The sequence below is a fragment of the Planococcus citri genome, chromosome 2 (assembly GCF_950023065.1).
Source record: "Planococcus citri chromosome 2, ihPlaCitr1.1, whole genome shotgun sequence".
Classification (NCBI taxonomy): Eukaryota; Metazoa; Arthropoda; class Insecta; order Hemiptera; family Pseudococcidae; genus Planococcus; species Planococcus citri.
The window spans coordinates 26750430-26777550 of NC_088678.1; the positions used below are offsets into that span (position 1 = coordinate 26750430).

Here is a 27121-nt window from a genome sequence, read left to right on the forward strand (position 1 = left end):
GCAAAGGAGCAATAAGTAAGCAAAAAGCAGAACCACTGTTGTAATCAGCAACGCTTGTTACTATTTTCCCCTCTAACACACTGTGCCATGGATGATGTGACGTGTTTGGGAAGCTCTCTAAGAAACGTCCGTCTTACGGAAGACGTACATCAAGCGGTTCTGAGTCTCTCTAAATAGCCCATGCATTCCATGAAACTGGGAGAAAACCGTGTGGCCATTAATGATATTGTTGTTGCTGATCGTAGTTTAATTAAATTCAAGGGCCTGTGATACTTGTGGAAAATTGTATTTTTGATTGAATGGAGAAGACAACATTTTTAAAAAATATGTATGATATTGGAAAACGTGATAGAGCAGCTACGATTCTGGAACCCTCCCTATTCTCGTCATATTCCATTTACCATTGGGTACCTACGTTTTAAGGTGGCCCTGAAATTCACTTTCGACGTGGTTAGGAAAAATACTCACTTTGACCAAAAATTTTCCTGACAAGCTGTTTATAAGCAACCGGGAAAAAAAGTTTCCGGAATTCAGATGAGTCATTAGTCATTACATGTCAAATGACCTAAGTAGTTTTTTGCACCTTGGGTCGATGATTTTTTTTTTTTTTGAACACTGGTTGTTATGTGATTAGACTTTGGCGAGAGGTGACAAAATTTTCCAAGTGCATTTTGAGGTGTTGAGGGGTGAAGGGGCTGGAAGTTTTAAGAATAGTAGAAGTATTGTAGATTTCGAGCATGGGTAATTTGATAATCATAAATGGCACTTAGATAGAAACTTTTTTGTACGCCCTTCGAAGCATTCCTAAGATAAGGTGAAAATCAATGTTGTCACCTTTTCAAGTATCAAAATTTGGCCAAAAAACTTAGAAAATGGTATTTCTCTTTTGCTTCCATGTTCAAAAATTATGGAAAAATTACCAACCCCAATTACCCTACATTTTTTTGCGCTGATTAATAAATGGAAAAATTGTAGGAACGTTTTTCGTATATTCTTGATTTTAAAAATTATCCGAAGAGTATAGATAAGTTTACGAAAACATAGAATTTTTTTTCTGAGCAAATGTTTCATCAATTTTACATTGTATTCAAATTAGAATCATGGAGTAGAAAAGACGATCACCTTGAATTTTTTGATATTTCGATGAACGCAAGAAGTTGTAGGTACTTGAGGAAATTTATTCAGTATTTTTGAGCGTGGACACTTTGAAGAAACATAATTTTCTCATTTTTTGGAGCCAAGTCTTCGTGTTTGGAGAGATGTCAACACTGATTTTCTCCAAATTTTCAAAATTCGCTTCGGTAGGCCTACGGATTGGGAAAAGTTTCAAATTTTTAGCATTTTACTCGCAGTTTTTGAGTTATCCATACTCGAAATATGAGATATATCTATTGTTTTCCTTTAAAGTTTGAGCCCACTCAATACTCATCTCCCCTAAGTGTATTTGGAGAACTGTGGATCGTGTCATTTCTCATCTTTCATCAAGTTCTATTCACATTGAAAATGTGAGAGAAAGAAATGGTTGATTTAACGCAAAAAGGCCTCTGTACTGAATGTAAGTTTTCTTTAAAACAAGCCTTTGGAATTCCAGTGTAATGAAGAATCAGTTTCGAATTACTAGTATCTTCAATTTTTTAATTCAAAGCATTCACTTTAGACTCCAGAAGAGTACCTACTTTCCGCTTCCAACTGCATGGTTTGCGTGAGTCAGTTTGAGCACTAGCACCACGACTACAAAATTATAAAAAGACTTCGAGTAGAAATTTATAAAAATACTGGTGAAATTTGAATTCCCTAGGTTTGAACCTTTTTTAAATTTTTCAATACATATACTTTCAGGCGTTCGTAGGTATTTACAATTTTGAACTTTGAAATTGTTGTAAATTTCTGTAATGGCCAAAATGTAATTCTTTTTTCGAGTTGTTTTCCATGTAGGAAAATTTTCATGAATTTCATCAAAGATATTCCTGAAATGTGGAACCGTTCATTTTACCGCATACGTTTCGCCATCGTGTGAAAGGGGTTCTCAATTTGGCAAACCTGCACTAGTGATGAAAAATTTCTGACATAACTACGCCAATTTTGTCGATTTTCTTGGGTTTTCAGTAACTTGTTCGTTATTTTGCGCAATCATCGCAATATTTTTCAATTTTTTACTTCACTTTTGACGTTTTTTCACAACTTTGCAGAGTTTTTTCATCGATTTACACTTTTAAAATGATATTTCAGCTACTTTTTACTTGGTTTTCATTAATTTTGGGTCAAACTTCTTTTTTTCACGGTTTATAGTATTTTCAGCATCATTCTATCAGTTGTTTCTGTGGATTTTGAGAAATCTTGTCAATGTTTTGCGTTATTTTCACATTATTTTGATGAGTTTTCACTCGACGCAAAATTAGTGATAGCAAAATGAAGAGTAGGTACCTACTGGTAATTGAAATTACTTTTTAAAAATTTCTATCTATGAAAAAACTCTTCAAATCTATGTACAAATATGTACCTAAATGGTTGAAAATGAAATGAGTAAAAAATCGAGAAATAGGTATTGTGATGATTGGGCAAAATATCGAAAAAGTCTTTTCAAACCAAAGAAAATCGACAAAATTTGCATAGTAATGCCAGAAATTTTGTATCACTATTGCAGGTTACATCGTTTTGCAGCATGCTCTTTGCAGTTTGGTTCATTTTTCAATTCTCCATCTTATTTAGAGACGAGAGATACCACTGGTAAATCAAGTGAAATCATCAAATAAAATAACAACTTACTTACTTACTTACAAACGCACACTTTAATCCGAGTATTCGGTAGGGCGTTCTGCAAGAATGGTTAAAGATTGCTATTAAAAAATTCTCAAGTATCTCTTCCAAGAATTGGGGACTGGGCGATTTTTTTGGTACGGATACGACATCGAAGGAAAAGCTTGTATGTGTTGCATGGTTTTTGGGGAGCATGAGTCCTGGTAATGTGCATTGTGCACTGCATGCGAATACTCATATCAAGTGAGGGATAAGTAATGTTTATTCACTTTCAATTCTCCTTGAACTCTCATTGCTTTCCTGTATTATGACTTATGAGTAAACGGACGGTCTGTATTTTAGGAGTGAAGCATGATTTTATTATTTATAACTTCTGAAAACTATAACACTTACATTTGTGGAAGCTTTTATTAAATAAACACGATGAAAAGATTGACTCTTGAATAACTTTCAATGCTTTATTATGCTCCAGCTACGATACATTCTGCTGCTGCTTTGTTTTCACAAAATTACCAACAGAATAATTACGAATAGCTAGATAATGAGATTTATGATTTTTTTTTTTTCAAATTACAACACATTCTTAAATTATTAAGTAAATCGAGTTCTTTTCAAAACAATATTAATTAACTATATTTTCAAAAATGGCAATCATTTAAAATTTGAAATTCTGTTTTCCGTTGAAAACTACGTAGGTATGTTACCTATACTTGATTTTAAACAATCTCTAATTTTACCCATTCTTTCAGTACCCTATTAAATTCATTGTAACTACAGAATGATAGAGTGATCTTGATAAACTTTCGAGTCCGAAAGTAAAATGTAAGCCAAGACCACGTCAAAGATGAAAGTACATATTACATCACTGATACTTAAGACTTAATTATTGAACGGTGCTGTTTGATTTGTCGCAGATCGCTTGATAGCTCCTCGATTGAAACAATTCTGATACATACTTTTACCACCAATGATGATTATATCTCTGATTGTAGACACCGGCTCGAAGGGATATCTACTCGATAAGAAAACACCCTCGCATACATATGCTCCGTCAGTCTGCGGCGTTAGTGGTTGTTTAATCAGCAACTCCGAAACAAATTCTTCATTACGAGCAAAACTGTTGATACCATACAGTTGCGGATTCGGTACAATCGGACCAACAGCTACAATTTCACCATTTTGACTGGATACTTGAGAAGGACACGTGTACTTTTTCCAGGTAATTTTCTACGAAAAAATTTCAATTTTAGATCCTGTCATCGAGTGGGGTACCTAAATTTGTGTGCTATAGTGGAAAGGTAAATACCTCGTAAGTGGTGTCGGTGGCACAGTAGATACTCAGTTTATTTTGAAAGAAGTAGATGTGTAGTTTGTTGTCGTGAGAGAATTCTAATCTTTGACTGGTTGGGTAAGGGTATCCTGTCGGTCTGAATTGTTCTACTTGAGGAACTCCATATTGTCTAGCGGATCTTTGCGAGTTGAGTTGTCTGTAAACATTTTTTTTTAGTAAGACACACTTCATACTTGATAAGGTACAATTTTTTCAGTAGGTAGATTAAGGTTGTCCACATTTACATGGCAACAAATTTTTTGTTGAATTTTCTTCACTATGCCACCTGCTCATTTTTTTCTTTTATGGATTAGTAGTTTTCCATAAAAAAAATTCCAGCCAAATCGAAGCAGATTAACGCTCTTCTCTCAACCCCTCAATGTTCTCATGAGATTTACCATACATTTTTTTATGTAGAAAGAATGAAACTTTAGTTTTGACTGAATTTCTCTAAAATTGATTGTTTCAGTTTCAAAAAACAAACGTATGAACAATTTTCAAGGTGTTTGATAGGTTTAGGAGCCAAAACCCCCAAATATCGCGAAAATTGAGATTTTTAGGGGTCTGTAGCCTCCTACAGCAGACCTCCCTCGGGTTGAAAATGTATTTTAATTATTTGATGTTGTTCATATGTATGTTTGCTTCTCATGATCAAAACACTCAATTCATGAAGATATTTACTCAGAACTGCATTTTCACTTTTTTCATGCGCAAAATCCCATAAGAACATAGAAGGGCCGAGAAACACGGGTTGATCTGCATTCTGCATCGTTTTGGCTGAATTTTTTTCATTTTTTTGTTAACTCCATCAAAGAAAAAGGAGGTGGCGCTTGAAAACTTCAAAAATTTCATAATATGGACAACCCTAAAATTAATGTATGAGCAAATATTGGTACTTACGGTTCTACAGTTGAATTTTTTCTTTCGGTTTGAGTCTGTTGAGAATACACTACCGAAACAAATAATATAGCGACACAATAATACATTTTTAAAGTTAAGTTTACTTTGATGGCTCGCGACACTCGGATCACCCACAACACACGGTAGCTGTTCGCGGTATGGTACAAATATGGAAATGAATTCTTTTCCCAAGAGCGTATAGGTATATACCTGTATGTTTTCAAATCCAAATACCACCATGTTGTACTATCGTTTATTAAATTTTTCATTGAGCAAGATAGTTGCACTGGAACTTTCACACAACACTTTCTATTTTGTATATTCATGGAAAATGATTACCCTCATTGCTAAAATGTGTACATGTGCAGGAGGGAATACCTTATAGACTTAAATGCAAATGATCATTCGTGCGGTCTCTTTACCTACCAGCTCTGAGCTCTATACAGTATTAAATATTGATATTACTTGAATGCAAGTAGGAAGATATCCAGGTCCAGAGATGAGCTTGATTATGATTTTTTTAGTGTAACATTTCGAGAAAATTATCAGAGTATGTGAGATTCAAATTCTTATTAAAGGTGATCTCATTTCGAAAATTTGTTCCCGGAATTTTATTACATTGACTTTGTTTTTTTGAAAAAATTCAGTCTTGTGACCATCGACCTCGTAAAGGAACTCTGAAAGAGTGTACAATATCCAGGTGTAGTGCGCTAATTTTGGCATCAAAACCAAAAATTTATATTCAAAAGGACTAATTTTTCATAGAATTTGAGTAATCTTCGAAAGATATCCTGACTTGAGTATGAAAAATTTAGTTGATTAAGAAAATGAAACAACTTCGTTGGTCGAGCGCGTGGGTTAGAATTTTCCCACGGCGTTGTCGTGGGAAAAGACTGAGCGACGACGGGGTAACGATTTTTGAAAATTTTACCATTGGAGCTGAACTCAGAACTGGCAGCTAAAATTTTAATGGTTGATACTTGGACCAAGGGCTAGCTTTGAGACCACATTACATCTAAATCGCCCCCCCGGGGGGGCACTTCAGAAGGTTCTTTCCCTTTCAGCCCACTCTCGAGCTTGACATCTCTTTCATTGACTAGCCACATTCACCGACGCTTCTTCTCCAGCGATCTCAACGTTCTGCTCTGCAGTACCCCAAACGATGACATCCTTTCTCTATCCATTCATCATTCCACACCACACGCAGCATCACCGAATCAAGATTTCGATACGTACTCCATCAAGAACTCTGATTTACTCCACCAAGACAACGTATCCTCACCTCTCAAAGAGATGTGTCATGTGCCTAAACCTGTGTCTGTGTACATTTTCCGCACTCTTCTTATATTTTCTCGCCGCCTTACCGGACGTTTTATCCGCTCCAATCAGCTCGTTATACGCTGCTGCTAACGAGCAATACTTCACCGGATGGAATGAAATTCAATTACACGTACTCGAATTGTAGGTACGTTCTGCGTCGTCCATCGTCGCATCGGCATCGCTCATCTCGTCGCCTCGCTCGGTCGTTTACATAACGAGATTTTCTAATTTCGCAAACCGTGCGTTTTGTTCATATTCGACGACTGTGAACTGTTGTACTATAGACCGATGAAAAAGATGTAAAAAATGATGACGAGGAGGACCAGGTACACAAGTAGAGAAAAAAAAAAGGCGCGATTCATAATTTATACGCATACAAATGGCGTAAATGGCATACAACTATCTACCATGCGTCAAAAATAATTGCTTTACTAGAGTTGGTATCACGTAATATGTATTTCCTCTGCTCTGTGTGGATGGTGATGGCGCTCGCTCGTTGACACTTGCCGACGCCGACGACCTACCGAGTCCCTGGGCTCATGACATAAATGGCGTACTACTTCAAAACAAAAACACCACATTGCTATTTTAATACAGCCTAGTGTGTACTACATCATACCGTGACTAACCGTTTTCTTGAGCTAATATTTAAATAGTTGCGAGGTTTCGTAATAGGAGTATTTCACGCCATCGTGTATACCAGCTCTATTCATTTTCATTAAGTATTTCTACTCGAGGAATGGAATCCATAAACGAATGCCTCTTAAATACCTCCATTATTCATGTGAACATCAATCTGTGACGTTAATGAGCACCACTGTGTGCAGGTTGAATGAAGAATATTGAAATGAAAAGTATCGCGGATTGGGCTTTGCTACCATGATTTTATATTTCAATTGGCGAATCGATGGGAACGAAGCAATGAAGTCGAAAAACGTGCTTTTAGGCTTTGAAAATTTCATTTTCTCCGAATACTCGAATTATGTTCTGTTCTCGAGCTCATCCATGGATTGGAATTCTTCGGAAGAGGAGGGAGGGGAGAATTGAATGAAAAATTGAGAAATTGATTTTTTTTCTGATTTAGCGTGTCCAGAAAATTCGAAAAAAACAAGTCAATTTTTTGCCTCTATTCAATCAGCTGCTTTGATTGGATCGCGTTTGAAGTTTCTGTTCTCGGTATTTTTTTCCCATAATGGTTCAGGGTGACGTGATCCTACACGCAGAACCCACTTATGATGTAATTTAGATCAGAAACATGGATCGTTATACGAGTACGAACGTTCGTTTTTCATTGATTTCTGCTGCACAATCGACCCGATACATGTCGATAAAGTTGAAGGAAAATTACCCTATATGGTTTCCGAAAGTCATATGTACTTTACTAGGTACCTTTTTCAATTCCCCATAGGCTACGTAATCCATCCAGCATCAGCTACCAGCAGTTTTCTTATTAGCTTCCGTATGAGCCTGTCTTGGATACAATGTAAGCTTATGCTCAGGTGCATAACTCGAGTCACAGCCACGTGCTATGTATTTTTCATAATAATAATTGATCCAATGATGGCGACATAATCGCCCTATCATTTCATTTTTTTTTCATTTAATGCTACAAATATGGGGAGATATTGCAGTACATCTTGCATACCTATACAAGTGGTTATACTTAATATTATGTTGAGGCTACAATGCATCCGCGTGTGCCCAACCAGCCAAGCTGTTTCTCTCTCTCGCTCTCTCCATCTATGTAATATCTGCCGCATTTATTGCAGTTTACATTAGATTTCTTCCGCAGATAATGACTTCCGCGCATAAAGACAAACAATGATTTCTATATGTATTTGCTGCGGTTGGTGAGCCGCAATAAAGCTTCTTGGGTAGGCTGCGAGATTTCATATCTTGAAATATTAATTCTGCCAATGTGTGCGTCTTATCAGTGGTGGGTTAGTTTCCATGTATGGGACATGAGACAGCTGACATAATCGTAATTCGTAATGTTACTCGAGGTATTTTTTATTTTTTATTATTTTCTTAATGTGCAAGTTTCTCTGCTCGGGGTGAAGTGGGGATTAGAAGAGGTACCTTACCTAGTGAATTCAATGTAGTTTTATTTTTTTTGCCCATTTTTCTGGTGCAAAGAAAAACAGACTGCTGATTTTTTCATTGCTGTATATGTTGATGTACCAGTACCTGACTGTCGAGTTTCAAAGGGTTTTCCATCCGGGACCTCAAGTTTTGAAAATTTCTTTACCACGTTGAGTTTTCAGCTCTCTGGATGAGAGGTTATGTGCTCCAAAGTTATATTTGAAAAAATTTACCTCGAGTTTAATAATCATTTTTGAGTTCTTCTTCCAAGTTTTTTTCATTTCCAAAGTTTGGGAGTTCAAGTGTTTAACTGAACGAGTTGTTGAATCAGGCAAATTATGGCTGTTTTTAAGCGTTTTGGTGCCCTTAAATTCTCTTAAATCGGCTCTGTAGGGATCTAAATAATTATAGTTTTTGACTTCCGGATCAAATATGTCATGTTTGTGCGATACCAAACTGCCCAAAATTTCCTGAAGTATTAATTTTTGAAATTTCGAAGATGTCTGATAAGTGATAACTCTTCCCTATCACTTCGCATATGAGTTACTTTTCAGTAGACCCTTCTCTTTCTTATGGAACCATCATAATGTTGTTTTTGAGAACATTTTTCAAATTTATCTGACATTTTGCAATTGGATATTTTATCAACTTCGCCGCTGATTTTTTTTTTAATTTCGCGATTTCCCCATTATTTTTTATTTTATTCGTTATTTTTTGTTGATATTTTGAATGATGTGGAAGATTGAAAAATAAAAAAATTGATGTAAAAAAATCATTTCTTTGACAGATTGGGCGTTCTGTTTTAAATACCTAGAGGATGCAATAGTAAGAAGAAGTGTCAAATTGCAAAACAATCTTACGAAATGTTGTTGCGACCAAATTCTAAAAGCTAACGCGTGATTGGCATCTACAAATGACTCCATTTGATGAGTGATGTAACAATTTTACCGAAGTTTTCATTTTTGAAGACACCGAAATAATTTTGTAATGTGGCAGAATTCGCATAAAATTGCATATTTTGAATTATCGAGGTCAAGAAATTGTACATTTCCGTTCAAATTTGAGAAAATTTCCACCAAATCCAATCTTTTCTGAACATCTTAACATCATCTCTTGATCCTAATGAAGTCGATGTATGTAGTTTTACTTTTTTTGCCCATTTTTCTGGTACAAAGAAAAACAAGACTGCTGATTTTTTCATTGCTGTATGTTGATGTACCTTATAGACACTGGACCTGCGTATAAGACAACCAACTGGCAGCCATCTTGGCAAAAAAAACCTGAGTAACGCCAATTTATCCCGCTGGGTGATCTTGGCAGCGCTGTACTTCAATTTTGCAGGCAACAGGGAAGAGGGAGGGTTGTGTAGTCCGGAAGGAACTCCTGGCTGCGCGCGCAGTCAGGAGTACCTCGCGAACTACACAACCCTCCCTCTTCCCTGTTGCCTGCAAAATTGAAGTACAGCGCTGCCAAGATCACCCAGCGGCATAAATTGGCGTTACTCAAGATTTCCTTACCGTTTCCGTTCCCCTTGGCCTGCAGTTGGTTGTCTTATGCGCAGGTCCAGTGTCTATAATGTACCTGTTGAGTTTCGGAGGGTTTTCCATTTGGGACCTTTTTTGAATATTTCACTACCACCTTGAGTTTTCAGCTCTCTGAGTGAGAGGTTATGTGCTCCAAAGTTATATTTAAAAAAATTTACCTAATTTTTGAGTTCTTATGTTGCATTTAAATGCGGGTTTTGAGCTTTTTGGTGCCCTTAAATCCTCTTGAACCGGCTTCGTAGGGGTCTAAATCAATATAATTTTTGACTTCCGGATCAAAGATGTCTTGTTTGTGCGATACCAAACTGCCCAAAATTTCCTGAAGTATCAATTTTTGAAATTTTGAAGATGTCTGATAACCTCCCCTATCATTTCGCATAATGAGTCACTTTTTAGGAGACTCCTCGTTTCTTATTTATGTAGGTGGGTAATTCTCAGAAAAAGGGTCGATTTTGATATGCATAATTTTGAAAAACGAAAATCATTTTTTTGGAAAATTTCAAGTGGGAATCATTTGTATATGTGTCCTAGATCCCTTTTCCAGTGTTGGCCTCAATTCAATCCCCCCCACTGTGGACCCCCGCCCCCCTAAAACGGCGATAATTAGAATTCGACCCTCATCGATGTGTAATATGTCGATTGACATGTTTTCAAGGTCGTAGAATTCGAATCTGGAGTTATTTTTTTTGTAGAGGTGGAGGGTGAGGCGTGGGGAGGGGGAAAATGTCAAATTTTGCTTATATTATCGAGTAATATGTCGATTTATGTTTTTCAGGCCGCAGAGTTCGAATCTGGACTTATTTTTTTGGTAGGGGTAGCGGTGAAGTGTGGGGAGGGAGAAAATGTAAAATTTTGCTTGTATTATCGTGTAATATGCCGACTAGCGCGATAAAAGTACAGCTGTCTGAAATTTGGCCAAGTCGAAGGACAAATGGGCGCTGGACAAGCCGAAGGACAATCTCAACGTTTTTTCGTTTCTAGCCTTACCTACTGGACATTATTCAATTTTTAACACGTAATAAATGTGTACTTATCATGTAGAATAACTTCCCGTGCTCAATTATTGGTTTTGGCGGGTTCATTGGCGTAAATGAAAACACCAAGCCGAAGGACACAGATTTTGCGAAATATCAAAACTTCACAGATAAGTACGATCAGAACGAGCTGTAATGTAGTTTTTAAAAAGAACGGTGCGGGGTAACATTTTTATGAGAACCGTGAACCAGTGCAGCCACTCACCAGAAAAAAATGTTGGATTGGGAAGCTACCAAAAATAATTGAAAATTGCTCGAAAATTTGCGCAAAAAGTGTGTGACAATTTTCAAATGTGAATTGTGAGCTTCCTATAGACTTATTGCAATTGCAATTTGCACAATAAGAGACCTTCATGTTCTATGATAATGAGAATGTGTCAATTTTTCCACACAAAAAATGAAGTTCATGACACTTTATAACATTCATTTTCAAAAACATAAGGACATTTGGGGTATAAAATCAAATGTACACCAATGAAAGGAGGGTCTAAAAACCTCAATACCATGTGTGAAATGTGTGCGGGGTCATTCTTGAATGGACCAAAAAAAAAAAAAATTCATGCTAAAACCGTTGAGAAATTTGCCATGTACACGAATTTTACCTTTTTCTGAGAATTACACAGAACCATTACAATTTTTCAATCAAATTTTTCCAACATTCTGCAATTGAATATTTTATCAACTTCGCCGCTGATGTTTTTTTTTTAATTTCGCAATTCCCCCATTATTTTTTTTATTCGTTATTTTTTGTTGATATTTGAATGATCAGGAAGATTGAAAGTGAAAAAATTGATGTAAAAAAATCATTTCTTTGACAGATTAGGCATTCTGTTTTAAATACCTAGAGGATGCAACGGTAAGAAGAAGTGTCAAATTATACAAAACAATCTTACGAAATGTTGTTGCGACCAAATTTTAAAAGCTAACGCGTGATTAGCATATACAAATGACTCCATTTGATGAGTGATGTAACAATTTTACTGAAGTTTTCATTTTTGAAGACATTGAAATAATTTTTTAATGTGGCAGAATTTGCATAAAATTGCATGTTTTGAATCGTCAAGGTCAATAAACTGTACATCTCAGTTCAAATTTGAGAAAATTTTTCACCAAATCCACTCTCTTCTGAACATCTTAACATCATCTTTTGATTTTTTGTCAAAACTGTCCAAACAATTCAGAGAAATTGAATTTATTCGAAAGTACTCAGCTGAGATGTTGATTCGTCAAATGTTTTGGACTCATCCTTCGTAAAAAAAAAAACCAAGTACAAATACTTGGCAAAATATGCAACGTTTTTCATAGTATCGCTAATTTCTGACAACTCATTTTTGTTTTTTGCTATTAAACCATTATTCATTCGTTGAATATGTAAGCTTTTTGACTTGACTACCACGAGTGGATAGATGTTATTTTACACCTAGCGAAAAGAAAAAAATTCTGCACATATCTGGAAAAGGAAACGTTGATCTTTCGACAACGCCTCGAAATTTTTTTTCTGTAGGGATGTGTTGATGTTGAATTATGTCGAATTTTTTCAGCGTCTAGTGTGTACTTCGTGACTGGAATTTTAAGAGTTGAAACATTTTTAAAATTTGAACGTGAAATATGAGTATATTAGTGATTCAGAATTTTTTTTTGCAAATTCAACCATTTTGAAAAATTATTCTGTTATCTTTGAAAACAAAATTTTTGTCTAAATTCTACATCACCATGAAGTGGGTTGATTTATGTTGGAGATGCTATTCATTCGCGTAATCTGTTTCCAGAATCAGGTTGCAACAACACTTTGTAATATTTACTCTTTTCTGATGTGTTACATCGTTCTGCCTCATCCTATATTCAATTCGGTGTATCCAATCTTTCTGAAAAATGATTTCCAGATCATTGTTTCCAAAATTTTTCAGATCTTCTGAGTATCAACAACGCACGAGGAAGGGGAGGAGATTCTCATTGGTAGGTAATTTCGCCAGTATGAACTTTAAAATTGGAATTTTGAATTAGGTTGTGTCATGTTACTTTGATGAGCGTGGAAACTGCCGAAGAAATTCATTATTGAAAGAGACATGGGGGAATGGAGATCGTTGGGTTTGTTGAGCTGCCACCCCCTCTAGATGTAAGATATCGATTCAGTTCTTAGGCTATGAAATAATATTATAGACTTGAGCTCAAATCTGGATTTTCTCTCCAGGATTGGTAAATTGGTAACTTACTGTGGATACCAGCAGCATTGCCTTCTTAAGATTATACACCAAGTCAGCAGATGTGCGAAGAGAAAATTTTTGAAAATGAACAGATTGCAAGAACGTCAAAGGTGGATTTAGGATCACTTGTATTTTATTCAACTAGAAAATTTCTTTGAAAACTCATCGTTAGTCTAATTCAATCCTCCCTAGGGGTAAATAGAAAATAAGATCGATGACTAAAATAAGCGGCGGCGGACGATCTCATAGAATACAGAAAACCCATCGATCAAAGAGACCAGAATACCAAAACATCCTCGCTCATACGGAATCTTTTTTGAGAAAGTGTCGAAGAAACTACCTACTTATTACTCATACACGGGATATCCATCCATTGAGAAACGAGGCTCGAGAAAGACCAACGGATAAAATGCACTTTACATCATCTAAACGGTATTTCCACCTCGAAGCTATACGTATATACGCTGTGTGATAGGCTATATGTACGATTACACGTAGGTATCTTTTACCGCAGCACCATGTACATGTACTCTGTAGAGCCTTATAGTCGTCTATCTCTCCTTACTTACAATACGTGTATGTAAAAAAAAACAAGCGGTGGCGATGGCCGCAAGATACGTATAACATTGACACGATTATCTCTATCTGGATTCGAATTAAATGCCGGCGAATAAGACCACGTATAGGAGAGAGGAAAACACGAGCAAGAGCATCCGAAAAGACCAACCGACCGAGAGCTGGCCGGAATCGTATTATTATACCAGGCTATTTAATTTGTAATATTCCTGTAGTATGTACCTTACCTACGGATTTAATTTCGCTAAATACTCTCCTCATCGTACCTACGTAGATTGATAATAGAACACTCGAGTGTGATGATGAAAAAGCTACAGGCTATAAACGTGTTTTTTTCCCTCTTCTTCTTCGTTCTTTCTACTATAATGCTTCTATTCGCGCTTTTATTCTTCATCTTAATCGTTTCTCAAACGTACCTAACTCGTGTATGTACTACCTATACGAAGATGTATTTTGTATATGTGGAACAATTAACATTCAAAAATAATTATAAGTTTCGCTCGCCATTATTTAATTGTTCTAAATAGTACGCTGGCCATGTTCTTCGAAGGTTCTTCGAAAGTGTGTTAAAGATGCGTACCCACTACTATAGTACGTCGTCGTCGTCATCTTCATCGGTGTAGATCTTTCACCTCACCATGCTGCGATATTCGCGTTCATTTTCAATGCTGAACACCTCGAACGCCGAACAGACAGGAAGAATCAGCGTGCAAACACTTGTACAGTGCTGTGTATTTACTCGACGAGCGAAAGAGAAAGATAAACGTGCTTATATTAATTGGTCGAGATGTGTAAATATGGTACCTGAGACTGAGAGTGAGTACGTATGTAGTACGTGGTGCTGACTGGCGGTTAATTTTCGTCGAAACGTGTTAAATGGATAAAGCGTTTGTGTGCGTTTGTTTGTTGCGGAAAAAGAAAACTGCGGATCAAGACTGCGTATTTGCCATCGTCATTATCAACGTTTCGTCGATGAGCATCGCGGAACATCGTGAAACGGATATGAAAACAGTGCACGTTGTCTTCGCATCTTCGTGTACCGTACCATACATTACAGTGTCTCGTACCATACATTACAGTGTCTCGGACAAGGACACAGCGTGAAACATTCCAGCCCAAAGTTATTGGCGTTGTTCTGTTTGATCGGAAAGGTTAATCGGGTGATTATGCAGCAAATACACACCCGTATATCGTCACAACATGTGCACCTATCGTATATCTTCTGCCATCCAGTTCTCTTCTAGGTATAATCTGTTCTTCTTCGGCGGAAAAAATAACCGCTTTAATTGTACAAATAACGAACAAAATCTCGTATCAAAATCATATCACCATCACGTAGGTAAGGTACCTGACCTATACATGGTTGAGAGGCTGCAAAGATGTTTACACCTTTTTAATAATGCCCTGCTCATGTTCGCGCTCGTCGCTCGTCGTCCATCGAAGATCACACATCTCTCGAATGTAAACTAGTTCAAGTGACAAAGTGACTTCACCGTTATCGTAGCACCCAGTAGGTCTATTTTTTTCCCTCACAAACATGTGGGTATATTGAGTGTCTCGTATTTTTTAACGCGTGTACTGTTTTCCATTTCCTCATCGTTGAGTGCGTTGTTATGTGTTCTGCTGGGAATGTCGTATAGTTAAACTGTTCAACCGGTTCTCTGCCTGCAGCTTCTGGAGTGATGGCTGATGAACCTCCCTCATAGAAAATCACTACTAGCGACTTCAAAAAATTACTAGCGTTTCTGAAAAAGTTACTAGTGATACCGAAAACGTTACTAGCGCTTGTACTGACGCTACTAGCGACCAGCTCGACACTACTAGCGACCAGCTCGACACTACTAGCGACCAGCTCGACACTACTAGTGACCAGCTCAACACTACTAGCGACCAGCTTGACGCTACTAGTGACTGAGTCGGCGCTACTAGCGATCAGCTTGGCACTACTAGCGACTTTCTCAACACTACTAGTGAATGATTTAACGCTACTAATGACCAAGCCGACACTAGTAACGATTAAACTGACGCTACTAACAGCTATGGCAGGTACCTACAATTAGTGAAAAATTTAAATTAAAGAATTCCCAAAAACCATGTTTTTTTTTTGAAATTATGAATTATTGAAAAGTTTCCGCTTGGGCCAGATCATTTTCCTTTTTCTTTCTTCGACCAAAATTAGATAGTAGCAAAATTGACTTCTCACATCACAAATAATGCGATTTTTTACTTGATTTTTTTTTAAAAAAGGGTCCTCTGTTGCATTTCAGTCAAACTACCAGAAATCCTCAATCTAAAACTCCCTTTTTTTCACCAAATATCTGGAAACAATCATTTAACATTTCAATTTTTTGCATACATAGAAATTATATCCTGAAAAAAATGAAGAATTGTCAATTGTCAAGAGCTTTTGTCATGGCTTGCTCAGTTGCTCGGGCCCCATTTATATTTTTAAAATTCGGAGAGGGAGGGTGTTGGAAATATAGCAAACTCTGCTTTATATTATAACTCGTAATAGTGGTAACCCTGCTATTACTGATGAGTCAGCTTCAAGCTGCTGTACGAGCGATTTAACTAAACCTATACCTAGTTAGTCGTGTTATGTATTCTGAGATGTAAATATACCTATCGTTAAATGTATCCGGCGTTCGTTTATTACAACATGGTAGCCGTTCGTGGTTCGATTTTCGATTTTTTATGAATGAATTAAAAACTGTCAATTTTGTGATTTCGTGTATTTGAAATATTAATAACGAGATATTTCAATCGCGAGTGTGATTAAAATGGCATCCGGAAATTCAATCAGTCTCGAAAAATATGGAGTTACTGCTTTTGATGGCAACAACGCCGTTTTTAATAATTGGAAGTACAGAGTTGAATTGGTCCTAAAGTCCAGAACAGCTTTCGAGTCAGTGCAGAAGAAGACAGAAAAAGATGACGACGCAAAAGACCTTTTGGCGCGGACTATTATTGTGGCTTGCCTATCTGACACTGTGCTGGAAGATATCAAAGACTGCAAAACAGCTTATGACATGTGGAACACCCTGAGTAAAAAATATGAGAAAAGCAACGTTACCAGTAAGTTACTATTGAGAAGAAAATATTCGAATTTTACTGTGAACCCAAAGAAAAGCTTGGAGGAAGAATTCAAACGTTTTGACGAATTAATAAGAACATTAAAAGTAGCTGGAATAAATTATGACGAGGAAGAAAAATGCTCTACTTTACTTAATGGTATGCCTGAAGAATATGAATCAGTTGTAACAGCTATTGAAGTATCTGCAAAAGATGATGGTTTGGTATTGGCTAAAGTTAAAGCTGAATTAGAAGATCATGAAACGAAGTTGAAAATGAAAAAGGAAGAAAAGAGTCAAAAGGAACCTGAACAAACTTCATTTATGGCAGTTGGTAGTAATCGCGGCAGGCGAGGTAATTATCGAGGTTCAGGAAATCGTGGTGGAAATTTTAGGCCGAATAACAGACAGGACGGACATCAACATAATGGTGAAAACTCTCAACATCAACGAGCCGATTTTCGTCATCCTACTGGTGGTTTTCAGCAGCAGAATAATGATTTTCAACGTCCGAGTCCAAGATGTCATGGTTGTGGTGAAATTGGTCATATCAGGAAATATTGTCATTCTGGTTATGGTTCAAATGGTCGTGGACGAGGTTTTCAACGTGGTTATCAGCATAATAATTATCATAGAGGTAATTTTGGTAGAGGTAATAATGATGCAAATTTGAGTTTTCGTGATAATAATTATAAAAGGGAAACATTTTTTGTATATGCTGGTAATACTGAATTAAGCTACGATGACGAAAATAGTGAATATGTTACGTTTATTTTAGATAGTGGTTGTAATCAGCATTTGGTAAAGGACCCTATTTTATGTAATGAGAAGAAACTAAATTTGACTATAGGTCTTGCTGAGTCTGGTAGTAAAATGGTCGGAGATGTGTGTGGTGACCTTGATGTAAAATGTATGGAGTCTGGCAAAGAAATTACTATCAGCGACGTCTTGTATTTGAAAGGTTTACGAAGAAATTTGTTATCTGTGTCTCAGATCGAAGAAAAAGGGTTTATCATGCATGTGGGTAATGGAAAAATTGATATCTGCAAACACGGCGAAATTTATGCTACAGCTTATCGTAGGAATGGTTTATATTTTATCAAGTTTTTATTGCTGAGCCAGCCGGAAACGAATTATGGCAGTTATCCGTCGTCTAATAATCAAGAGTTAGAACTATGGCACCGGAGGTTTGGTCATCTAAATTACTCAACGTTAAAAGAAATGATCGATAAAAAAGTATTGGATGATTTGTGTGTTAAGGGTGACCTTGAGACGTGCGATGAGAAATGCGAAGTGTGTGTGTTAGCCAAGCATCACAAGCGGTCATATAATTCTGTCAACGATGCGCGAAGTAGTGAACCATTAGAGCTGATTCATTCTGATATTTGCGGTCCTATTGATCCTATATCACGCGACGGATATAGGTATTTTGTTTCTTTTATCGACGACTTTACTGGTTTCAAGGCAGTGTATTTTTTAAAGCAGAAAAGCGAAATGTTTGAGAAATTTAAGGAGTTTCAAGCTTGGATTTGTAATTGGATGGGTAAAAGGATTTGTAGGTTAAGGTGTGATCAAGGTGGTGAATATCGAAGTAGGGAGTTTATGAGTTATTGTAGGAGTTTAGGAATCCGTATTAATTTCACACCTGCTTATGAGTCTCAGATGAATGGTGTGGCAGAAAGGTATAATCGAAGTGTTTGTGAGAAAAGCAGAGCTATTTTGGCGGAATCTGGATTACCTAAGACGTTTTGGAAAGAAGCAGTTGAGTATGCAAATTATTTATTGAATAGGTCTCTGACTAGAGGTACGAAAAGTGAAAAACCGCCAGCTGAAATAATCTATGGGAAAAGGATCAGTGTGAAAAATCTTCATGTGTTTGGTTGTCGTGCCTATTGTCTTATTGATGGAAAATTTAGAAAGAAATTTGATGAAAAAAGTGGAAAGGGTTATTTCGTTGGAATAGAAGAAGGAGGATATAAAGTGTGGGTACCTGAAGAGAGGAGAATTAAATTTTCGAGTTGTGTAGAATTTAATGAGTCAAAGTTGTATAAGGATAGGGATGTGCGTTATGTAGATAACCTAGTGGAGAATGTGAATGAGGAGGATAAGGTAGAAGTTGAGGAAGAAAGTTCTGATAAAGATGAAACTGAAGGTAAAGGAGAAGAAAAGCGAGTGAAAAGAAAAAGAAAAGTGCCGAAGAAGTTTGATGATTATGAGGTGGAAATTCATTATGCGAGTGTGGATGACATGCCTGAAAATTTTGAGGAAGTGATTCGTTCGAAAGAGAGTGAAAAATGGAAACAGGCTATGGAGGAAGAGTTGAATTCGATGTATGAGAACGAAGTGTGGGTGTTAGAGCCGAGAAAGGAAGGTGAAAAGGTAATAGGGACCAAATGGGTGTTTTCTATTAAAAATAAAGGGTGTAAAAATGAACGTTATAAGGCTAGGTTGGTGGCACAGGAATATAATTCGTCAAATAATGCGCCAGTTGAGCAAACTTATGCACCAGTAGTGCAAAAGACAACCGTTCGAAGTGTTTTATCCGTTGCTCATCAGAGGAAAATGCATTTACGTCAGGGTGATTTCAAAACTGCGTATTTGAATGGTAAGGTAGAAGGTAAAGTGTTGATTAAGCAGCCACCAGGTTTTGAAAAAGGGAAAAATCTTGTGTGTAAATTGAATCGGACAATTTATGGTTTGAGAAGATCCTCAAGGTCATGGAATAAGTGTTTGCATGAGTATTTGTTAAAATTAGGTTTTGTCCAATCAGAATCGGATCGGTGTTTGTACGTAAGGTTTAAAAATGGTAGGTACACTTATTTCCTACTTTATGTTGACGATTATTTGTTGGTATCCGATGACCTTCGTGAACTCAACGTTATAGTAAAGGCGTTAGGCGATCGTTTTAAGATGGTTGATTTAGGTGTTCCGAGTAAATTTATTGGTATAAATATAGAACGTGACGAATCGGTTATGAAACTGCATCAGGCCGATTTTATTGAAAAGTTGTTGAGTGATTATGGAATGTTAGAGTGTCGTCCGATTGATTCTCCGATGGAGGTTAATTTTTTATCGAATACTGACGATAACGAGTTGTGTGATCAGCCATATAGGGAATTGATAGGTTCACTTTTATACTTATCAACGAATACGAGGCCGGATATAGCGTTTGCCGTGAATGTTCTTAGTCGTTTCCAGGAAAATCCTACTAAAGCAAAGTGGGTTGCGTTGAAAAGAATTCTGAGATATTTGAAAGGAACTATGACGATTGGATTAATGTATACTCGAAACGAGGGGGATATTTTAAGAGCTTATGCTGATGCTGATTTTGGATCTGATTGTGTAGACAGAAAATCTGTTACTGGATTTGTGATCGAAGTGTTTGGAAACGTTGTAGGATGGGGTACTAGGAAGCAAAATATAGTTGCACTCAGTTCTACTGAGGCCGAGTATGTAGCTTTGTCTACTACTGTGAGTGAGTGTCTAGGTGTTTTACAAGTGTTGGAAAGTTTAGGTTTAGAAACGATATGTGTCGTTTTTGAAGATAATGAAAGTGCTATACATATTAGCAAAGCTGTTGAAAATACTAAACGTACAAAGCATATTGACGTAAGGTTTCATTTTATTCGCGACTATATCGATAAAGGTATTGTTAAGGTTGATTATATTAATACTAAGGAACAGAAGGCCGACTTATTAACCAAGTCGTTGCCCAAACAGACGTTTATGTATCTTCGAAATTTGTTGAATTTAAGTTTCTAGGTTTCATACCTACCTACTAAGTATAAGATTATTTGATTTTAGTTTTGGATTATTTTATCAAGATATTTTATTATTATACCCATGCAGAGTTTGAGGGAGAGTGTTGGAAATATAGCAAACTCTGCTTTATATTATAACTCGTAATAGTGGTAACCCTGCTATTACTGATGAGTCAGCTTCAAGCTGCTGTACGAGCGATTTAACTAAACCTATACCTAGTTAGTCGTGTTATGTATTCTGAGATGTAAATATACCTATCGTTAAATGTATCCGGCGTTCGTTTATTACAACAGAGGGGAGAGGAGAGGAACGGAAAAAAATCCATGATTTTTGCAAATAAAGCCTAAATTTCAGTCGAAAAATGAAAAAAAAATCGAGGTACCAGCCCCCTCGGAGGGGGAAAGGAGGAGAGAGGAACGGAAAAAGTCCATTTTTGCGAATAAAGCCTAAATTCCAGTCGAAAAATGAAAAAAAAAATTTCGAGGTACCAGCCCCCTGGGAGGGGGGAACGAGTGTTAGGGGACGAGGAAGGGTCCATTTTCGCAAAGAAATATCGAATACGAGTGTATGATATCCATTTACTTTTTATCTAGAAATATTAACACACCAAAAACTCAGTTTTAATTTTGTAAAAAATGATCAAACTTGAATTTTTTTAAAGTCCAGAGTGCTAAAAAGTGCATATAAATTTTTCAAACACCTCATCTTCTAACTTCCTCAGTGGCCTAGTTGGTTAGGCAAGTAACTAGAAAGTGAGGGATTGCAGGTTCGAACCCCACCCCAGGCATGAAATTTTTTTTGATTTTCAAAATTTTTTTGGGGAGAATTCGTTGTTCTAGGAGGGTCTACGAGTAAATAGCTGCCATTAACATGTTTTTGCCATGATTTTCAGTGCAAAATGCGCAAATTTGCGCGTGTCACTACTATTGACAAACGTTACTAGTCATTAGTAACGTCTGTCAGTAGTAGTGACGCTACTTGCCGAAAAAGTTACTAGTGTTTTTTTTTAGTAATGACGCTAGTAGTGATTTTCTATGAGGGCTGGGTACAATCTTGTCCGAGTTATGGAAATTGATTCTATTCTATTTTTCTAATGAGAGCTTTTGGATCAGCTACGTGATTTCTGAATCGAGTGTTTGAATTGGGATTCGATGGTTATGAATGAAAACGCGATTTCGAAGGAAGATTGCTAAATGAATCGTTGTTTTCGCTATTGACACTTGGTTGGATTGAGAGAGGAACTTAAGAGGTCCTCGTTGCTGAATTTGTTATCTACGAGTAGTTTATTATAGGAGGTGTCATTTGCAACAAATCATTGATGCGATCGGTTTAGTAACACGCGAATAATTTGAAGATATTCGGTTGTTGAATCGAAAGAATTCTCAACGGTGGGAAATTTTTTAAATTTCGAATTAGTGGAGAATATTTTTTCAATTTTGTTTAAATTATTTGATGGGAAAAATTATGGCCAACTGACTTCAACAAGACGCACAGTTGTCTATAAGAGACCCCCTGAAACGGATGTAATTCAATTTTGCTTGTCAAAGGAAACTTTCCCCTCTCCTTTTCACTCACTGAAGGAGGTCTCCTGGACCACTGTGAGTCGTAGATAAAAATCGCAAATTTCCAGGTCCATGTTTGACCTCCCTCGTGAGAACTGAAAAGTTGGAAAACAATGATAAATTTTCGAATGTTTCATATTTTTTTGAGATTTTTCTGGTTCAAGGGGTTTCTAATTACATCCTTGAAAGTAGAGTAGACATTAAAAGTTACCTGCACTCAATTTTTTTTGAAACATTTGAAGATTTTCCAGTTTTGTCAAACTTTGATTGGGGGGAGGGGAGAGGGAGCGTTGAAAAGTGATTGAGGGTTCGAAATTTTTCACGATATTTTGAGGTCGTTTGGCCATAATTTTTAGCTGTACTTGATCAAATTTCTGAAAGAAAAAATTGATAACCGACTCATTCTGGTGAGATATTTGTCCGAAAATGTGTTTTTTGCATTTTCTCCAAAAATATGTCTTCTGCAAGGATAATAATCACATGCTGAGAATTACTTTTGTCTTTACTAAATTTGCTTCAAAAAAGTTCTTATTACTTGTAATGACTTGTAATGTAGCCCAATTCGAGACCTCGTCGACCAAAATTATGGTCAGCTGGAAGGTGTGTTAATGGGAGTATTTTGACACCCTGAGCTAGAGTCTAGCATTTCCTTTTTAAATTAGAATTTGCGAAAACTGATGATTGCGAAAAACAATTGCCGATAAAATCAATTTTTACTATTTTGTTGCATTTTTTAGCAACTGGAAATTCAACTTGTACATATTTTGAAAAATAAATATCGATGCAAGATTCGTGCTCAGTTTGATGAAGTACCTAGATCTGCCATATTTTACCACAACTCTAATGGTAACTCGATTAAATTCATTAAATTCGCTTTGTTCGTTACTTATTTTTCTCGTAGGAACATTATTTTTTGAGAAATAAGTGAAATGTAACTCTTAGTTCTTTAACGGAAATGTTGTAGTTTCCGGCTTTGTAGACCCTATTTTTTTTTTTTTTCAATAAGTTTCGTTGTTGAACTCGAATTTGTATTGCAAAATATTTATGTAGATTGCATCGAATCTCATACTTGGCCTGAATTAGTAACTTTAGGCTGTCCAAAGCGCAAAGCTTGTGAACTCTTCAATTTTCATTTTCTCAGTGCCCTAAATGAACGAAGTTAAAATACATGATTGAATATCGAAAATCGAAACTGGAAAACAGTTTGAAAACCACCAGTAAGCGAAATGCAGAAATCCTCTTACAATCAGCGAATTGCTTTGGACTCAATTTTTGAGATGAACATGCATGTTTTCATCGTCTTCCCCTCAATGCTCCTAATAAAGGAAGCTAAAATACCGGGTGACTTTAAAGTTCCAAAATTCACAATTTTTTTTTTTTGAATAAAAAATATGTTTTTGAACAGACTTTTTAAATTGTGGTGGTATTAATGGCAGAAGAGTCCTTCCCCAAGTAACTGAAGTTTCACCCCCTATTCAAATTGCATAGCGCACATTTGCAGGGGCAGACCAGACATAATTGAATAATGGGAACCAGGCAGACAATTATCATTGGTGTACGAAAGGTGGTCTACGTCGGATTATTTTAGGGTGGCTTAATATGCTACGCTACACGATGGTCTTCATAAGATGATGCAACCCCCGCCATTCGCCGACCGTTCGTTAATTTTTCAGGAAAAAAACTGTGAACGTTTTTTTGGTGAAAAATCAAAAAATTTTACTTATTATTATCTAAAAATGTTGCGGAAGAATCATTACGAAGTAACAACTTTATTAGCTGCGAATCACATGGAGTCTCTGCTATGCAACGACTGCCATTTCATTTCTTTTTGCCTGCTGATATTTTTTTAAGGAATTAATTTTTTGATTCCGGAACTTTCAAGTCACTCTACATGATTGAATATCGAAAGTTGAAATTGGAAAACAGTTTGAAAACGACCATTAAACGAAAAGTAGAAATCCTCTTACAATCAGCGAATCGCTTTGGACTCAATTTTTAAGAGGTTTTTGTAGATTCGATTTTTTTTCTCAATGCTCTAAATGAAGGAAGCTAAAATACATGATTAAATATTGAAAGTTGAAACTGGAAAACAGTTAGAAAACGACCATTGAACGAACAGCAGAAAACCTCTTACAATCAGCGAATTGCTTTGGACTCAATTTTTAAGACGTAAGTAGTTTCAATTTTTTTTTCTCAATGCTCTAAAGAAGGAAGCTAAAATACATGATTGGACGTTGAAAGTTGAAACTAGAAAACAGTTTGAAAACGACCAGTTAGCGAAAAGCAGAAAACTTTTTACAATCAGCGAAACACTTTGGACTCCAGACTCTGCTCTGAATTTGGTACAGCTAGGTATTAATTTTTGATTGTCAGGTGAAGTTTAATGAAATTTCATTTTAAAATCCAAAATGATACAAACCCAGATGTTGGTACCTATGGATGAATTACAAGAGCATCCTCTGCGAACTCTCTATCCAAAATTTCAGACGTCAACGTCCATTCTTGATGTTTGGAAAATTTTTGAGAATGCGACAAAATTCAGTGGTACTGAGCTGTTGATGCACTTTTGACAAGTTTCTATGGCATTGAATCATTTTGGGAAATTTAACGTCTTTGTAATTTTCTCCAAGGATTTAAAATAGTCATGAGAAGACAAAAAGTGAACACAAGTTCGTGTAGGTAACTTTGATTCCAACGTACTAAGGTGTGTTGTCGATCTTTTTAAGCAGTTTCGCAAAATTTAAGGGTATGCCCAATGGAATGATCATCGAAACGTCGCAACATATTACTTGAACCTGATGGTCGAGAATGTCCAATAAGAACGTTGTGAAAAATTACACCCAGGTGCCCGAGTTCGTGTTTCACTTTTTCTGATTCAAGTATTTAGAAATTCGTTTGAGAAATTTAAGAATCCCTGAAAGCTGCAAAATGAATCAAAAGTGGTTGCTTTTAAAAGGGTTTGAAATGAAATTGGTATTTCAATTCATTTTGTTTGTTTTGAAGAAAGAATTATGGAAAAATTATAGCAATTTGCCTTAAGTAGGTATTAGATTAGGTATGAATTTGTTTGGGTTTTCAAAAATTTGACAAGAATATTCTAAACGAACATTGATTGGCCCATGAAAATTTTGACTTCAGTCTTGAAATTTCAGAACATGTTCTCTTTGATTTAGCTTGATATAGTTTTAATCGATATTTCACTTTGATGAGAGGCCATTTTTTTCCTTTCAAGACTTCAGTTCTCAATTTCACTTTTCCTGAACAAGTTTGAAGATGATTCGATTACAACAATGAAATCTTTTTGTGGTTTTTTCTACATTTTGTTCAAAATTTATGGTCTCATTATCGACCTTCTTTAGAGATGGAAACTTGTGTGGTCCTAGTTCACGTGAAATGTCATCGGGAGATGCATTCATCCACAGAACATCGGAGGAGTGCAAAAACTTACTAATCTCCTCATTCTTCAAATGAAACTAAGACTGAAGTGGAAGTTAGATGTGTCAGAGTAGGTACCAACTGTGTACATATACTATACGTGTATATAGCCGCCTATATTTTTATACGAATACTTTCTCTCGAAGATCATCCATATTGTACACATTACTTAGGTATAATAATACGAACGTCGTACGGTGGAAATACGCGGATGTGAACGATACGCGTATGAATTTCATGCAGGTACCGTTTAACGTAAGTGCAGCGATGCGATAGCTCAGCAGCCAAGGGGGAATAAAATGAGCTCTTTAATCGTGTATAGAGAGGTATTAAAAGTATGCATTTATACATTGTGAATTTCGCGCGAACTAGTTACGGAAATGCGGCGTATAATCGTAATTACATACAAGAGGTACACCGTAAATATTCATATACGTGATAATCGTGTAGGTCTTGATAACGATGCACCGCTACTAATTGTTGGCAGTGCGGAGCGAGAAGGGCAGGGTAGGATGTTTCAATCAGAAGTGCAGAGCATTGTGTGTATTGCGATTAATTAGGATAGGAAACGTAAGTAGTGAGTTCTTGAATGACCAGTCAATAAAATCACTTACTAGAAAGGACGTAAGTCCAACATATCTGCGGATGCGTGGACTTGTTGCATTTCCAGGGTGTTTACAGGCCGAAAAAAGTACGAATTTACGAAAAAAAAGCACAAAATTGGAAAATGACCCAAAAAAGTACGAAAAAACGTCAAAAATGTATGAAATTCACGAAATTTGTACGAAATTTTGAAAGGATCCCATTGTTAATTTTCCAACAAAATCACCAATATAGGTATCCTCAAAATTCTTATTTTTTCAAAAATGTTTGCCCTCGCTTCGCTCGGGCTAAATTATTATTTTATATTTCTCAAATTATTCATAATTATGTTTGGAAAGTAGGTACGTACCTACATGGTTAGTTTTTAACAACCTTTTTAAAATGCCATTGGTGGAAAATCTGGCTTTTTTACATCAAAATTACTACTGTTTCGCTTCTTGACCGCTTACAATTTCAAAAAACCGTTGATAAAATTGAAAAAAATTGAGATAAGAAAAACAAAATTTCTTACATTAAAATTGATATTGTTCTATGTACTTTTCGAACAACAATTTTCTAAAGATGTTGCCCTCGCTTCGCTTGGGAATCTTTTCTTTTTCAAAATTGAAATTCTTGAAAAAAATATACGTACATTATCAACTTAGCATTCAATTTTTTAGTTTCAAAGTGAAAAAATAAAATTCTCGCATACTTCTCGAAGTACAATTTTTCAATAGTTTTCACTTTCACTGGAGCCTGTTCTCTGACTTTGAAAAAAAAATCAAAATTCACATCCTAAAAAAACCTTTCCAATTCTAAAATTTTAAAAACCAAAAAACGAACTCTTCGCATTAAAAAAACGACGGTTTTTTATTGTTCTCTCAAAAGTTTTTGCTCTCGCCTCGCTCAGGCCTTTCCTCTTTTTTTTCAAAGTCTCGTTTTCAAGTCTTTTGAAATCAAAT

General features: G+C 36.2%; 2 protein-coding genes across 2 annotated transcripts in view; both read right to left on the reverse strand.

Moving 5' to 3' along the window:
* The window catches only part of LOC135835252 (dentin sialophosphoprotein-like), a 196633-nt gene that overhangs the window by 4294 nt on the left and 165218 nt on the right, over window positions 1-27121 (reverse strand). The gene's annotated exons all lie outside the window — the stretch shown is intronic.
* LOC135833678 (uncharacterized) lies at window positions 3202-5233 on the reverse strand. The gene is made up of 3 exons (XM_065347442.1): window positions 4988-5233; window positions 4064-4244; window positions 3202-3984 (listed from the first exon to the last, which is right to left on the reverse strand). Exons 1-3 carry the CDS (start codon window positions 5071-5073, stop codon window positions 3637-3639), a joined length of 615 nt encoding a protein of 204 aa, XP_065203514.1. The 5' UTR covers window positions 5074-5233; the 3' UTR covers window positions 3202-3636.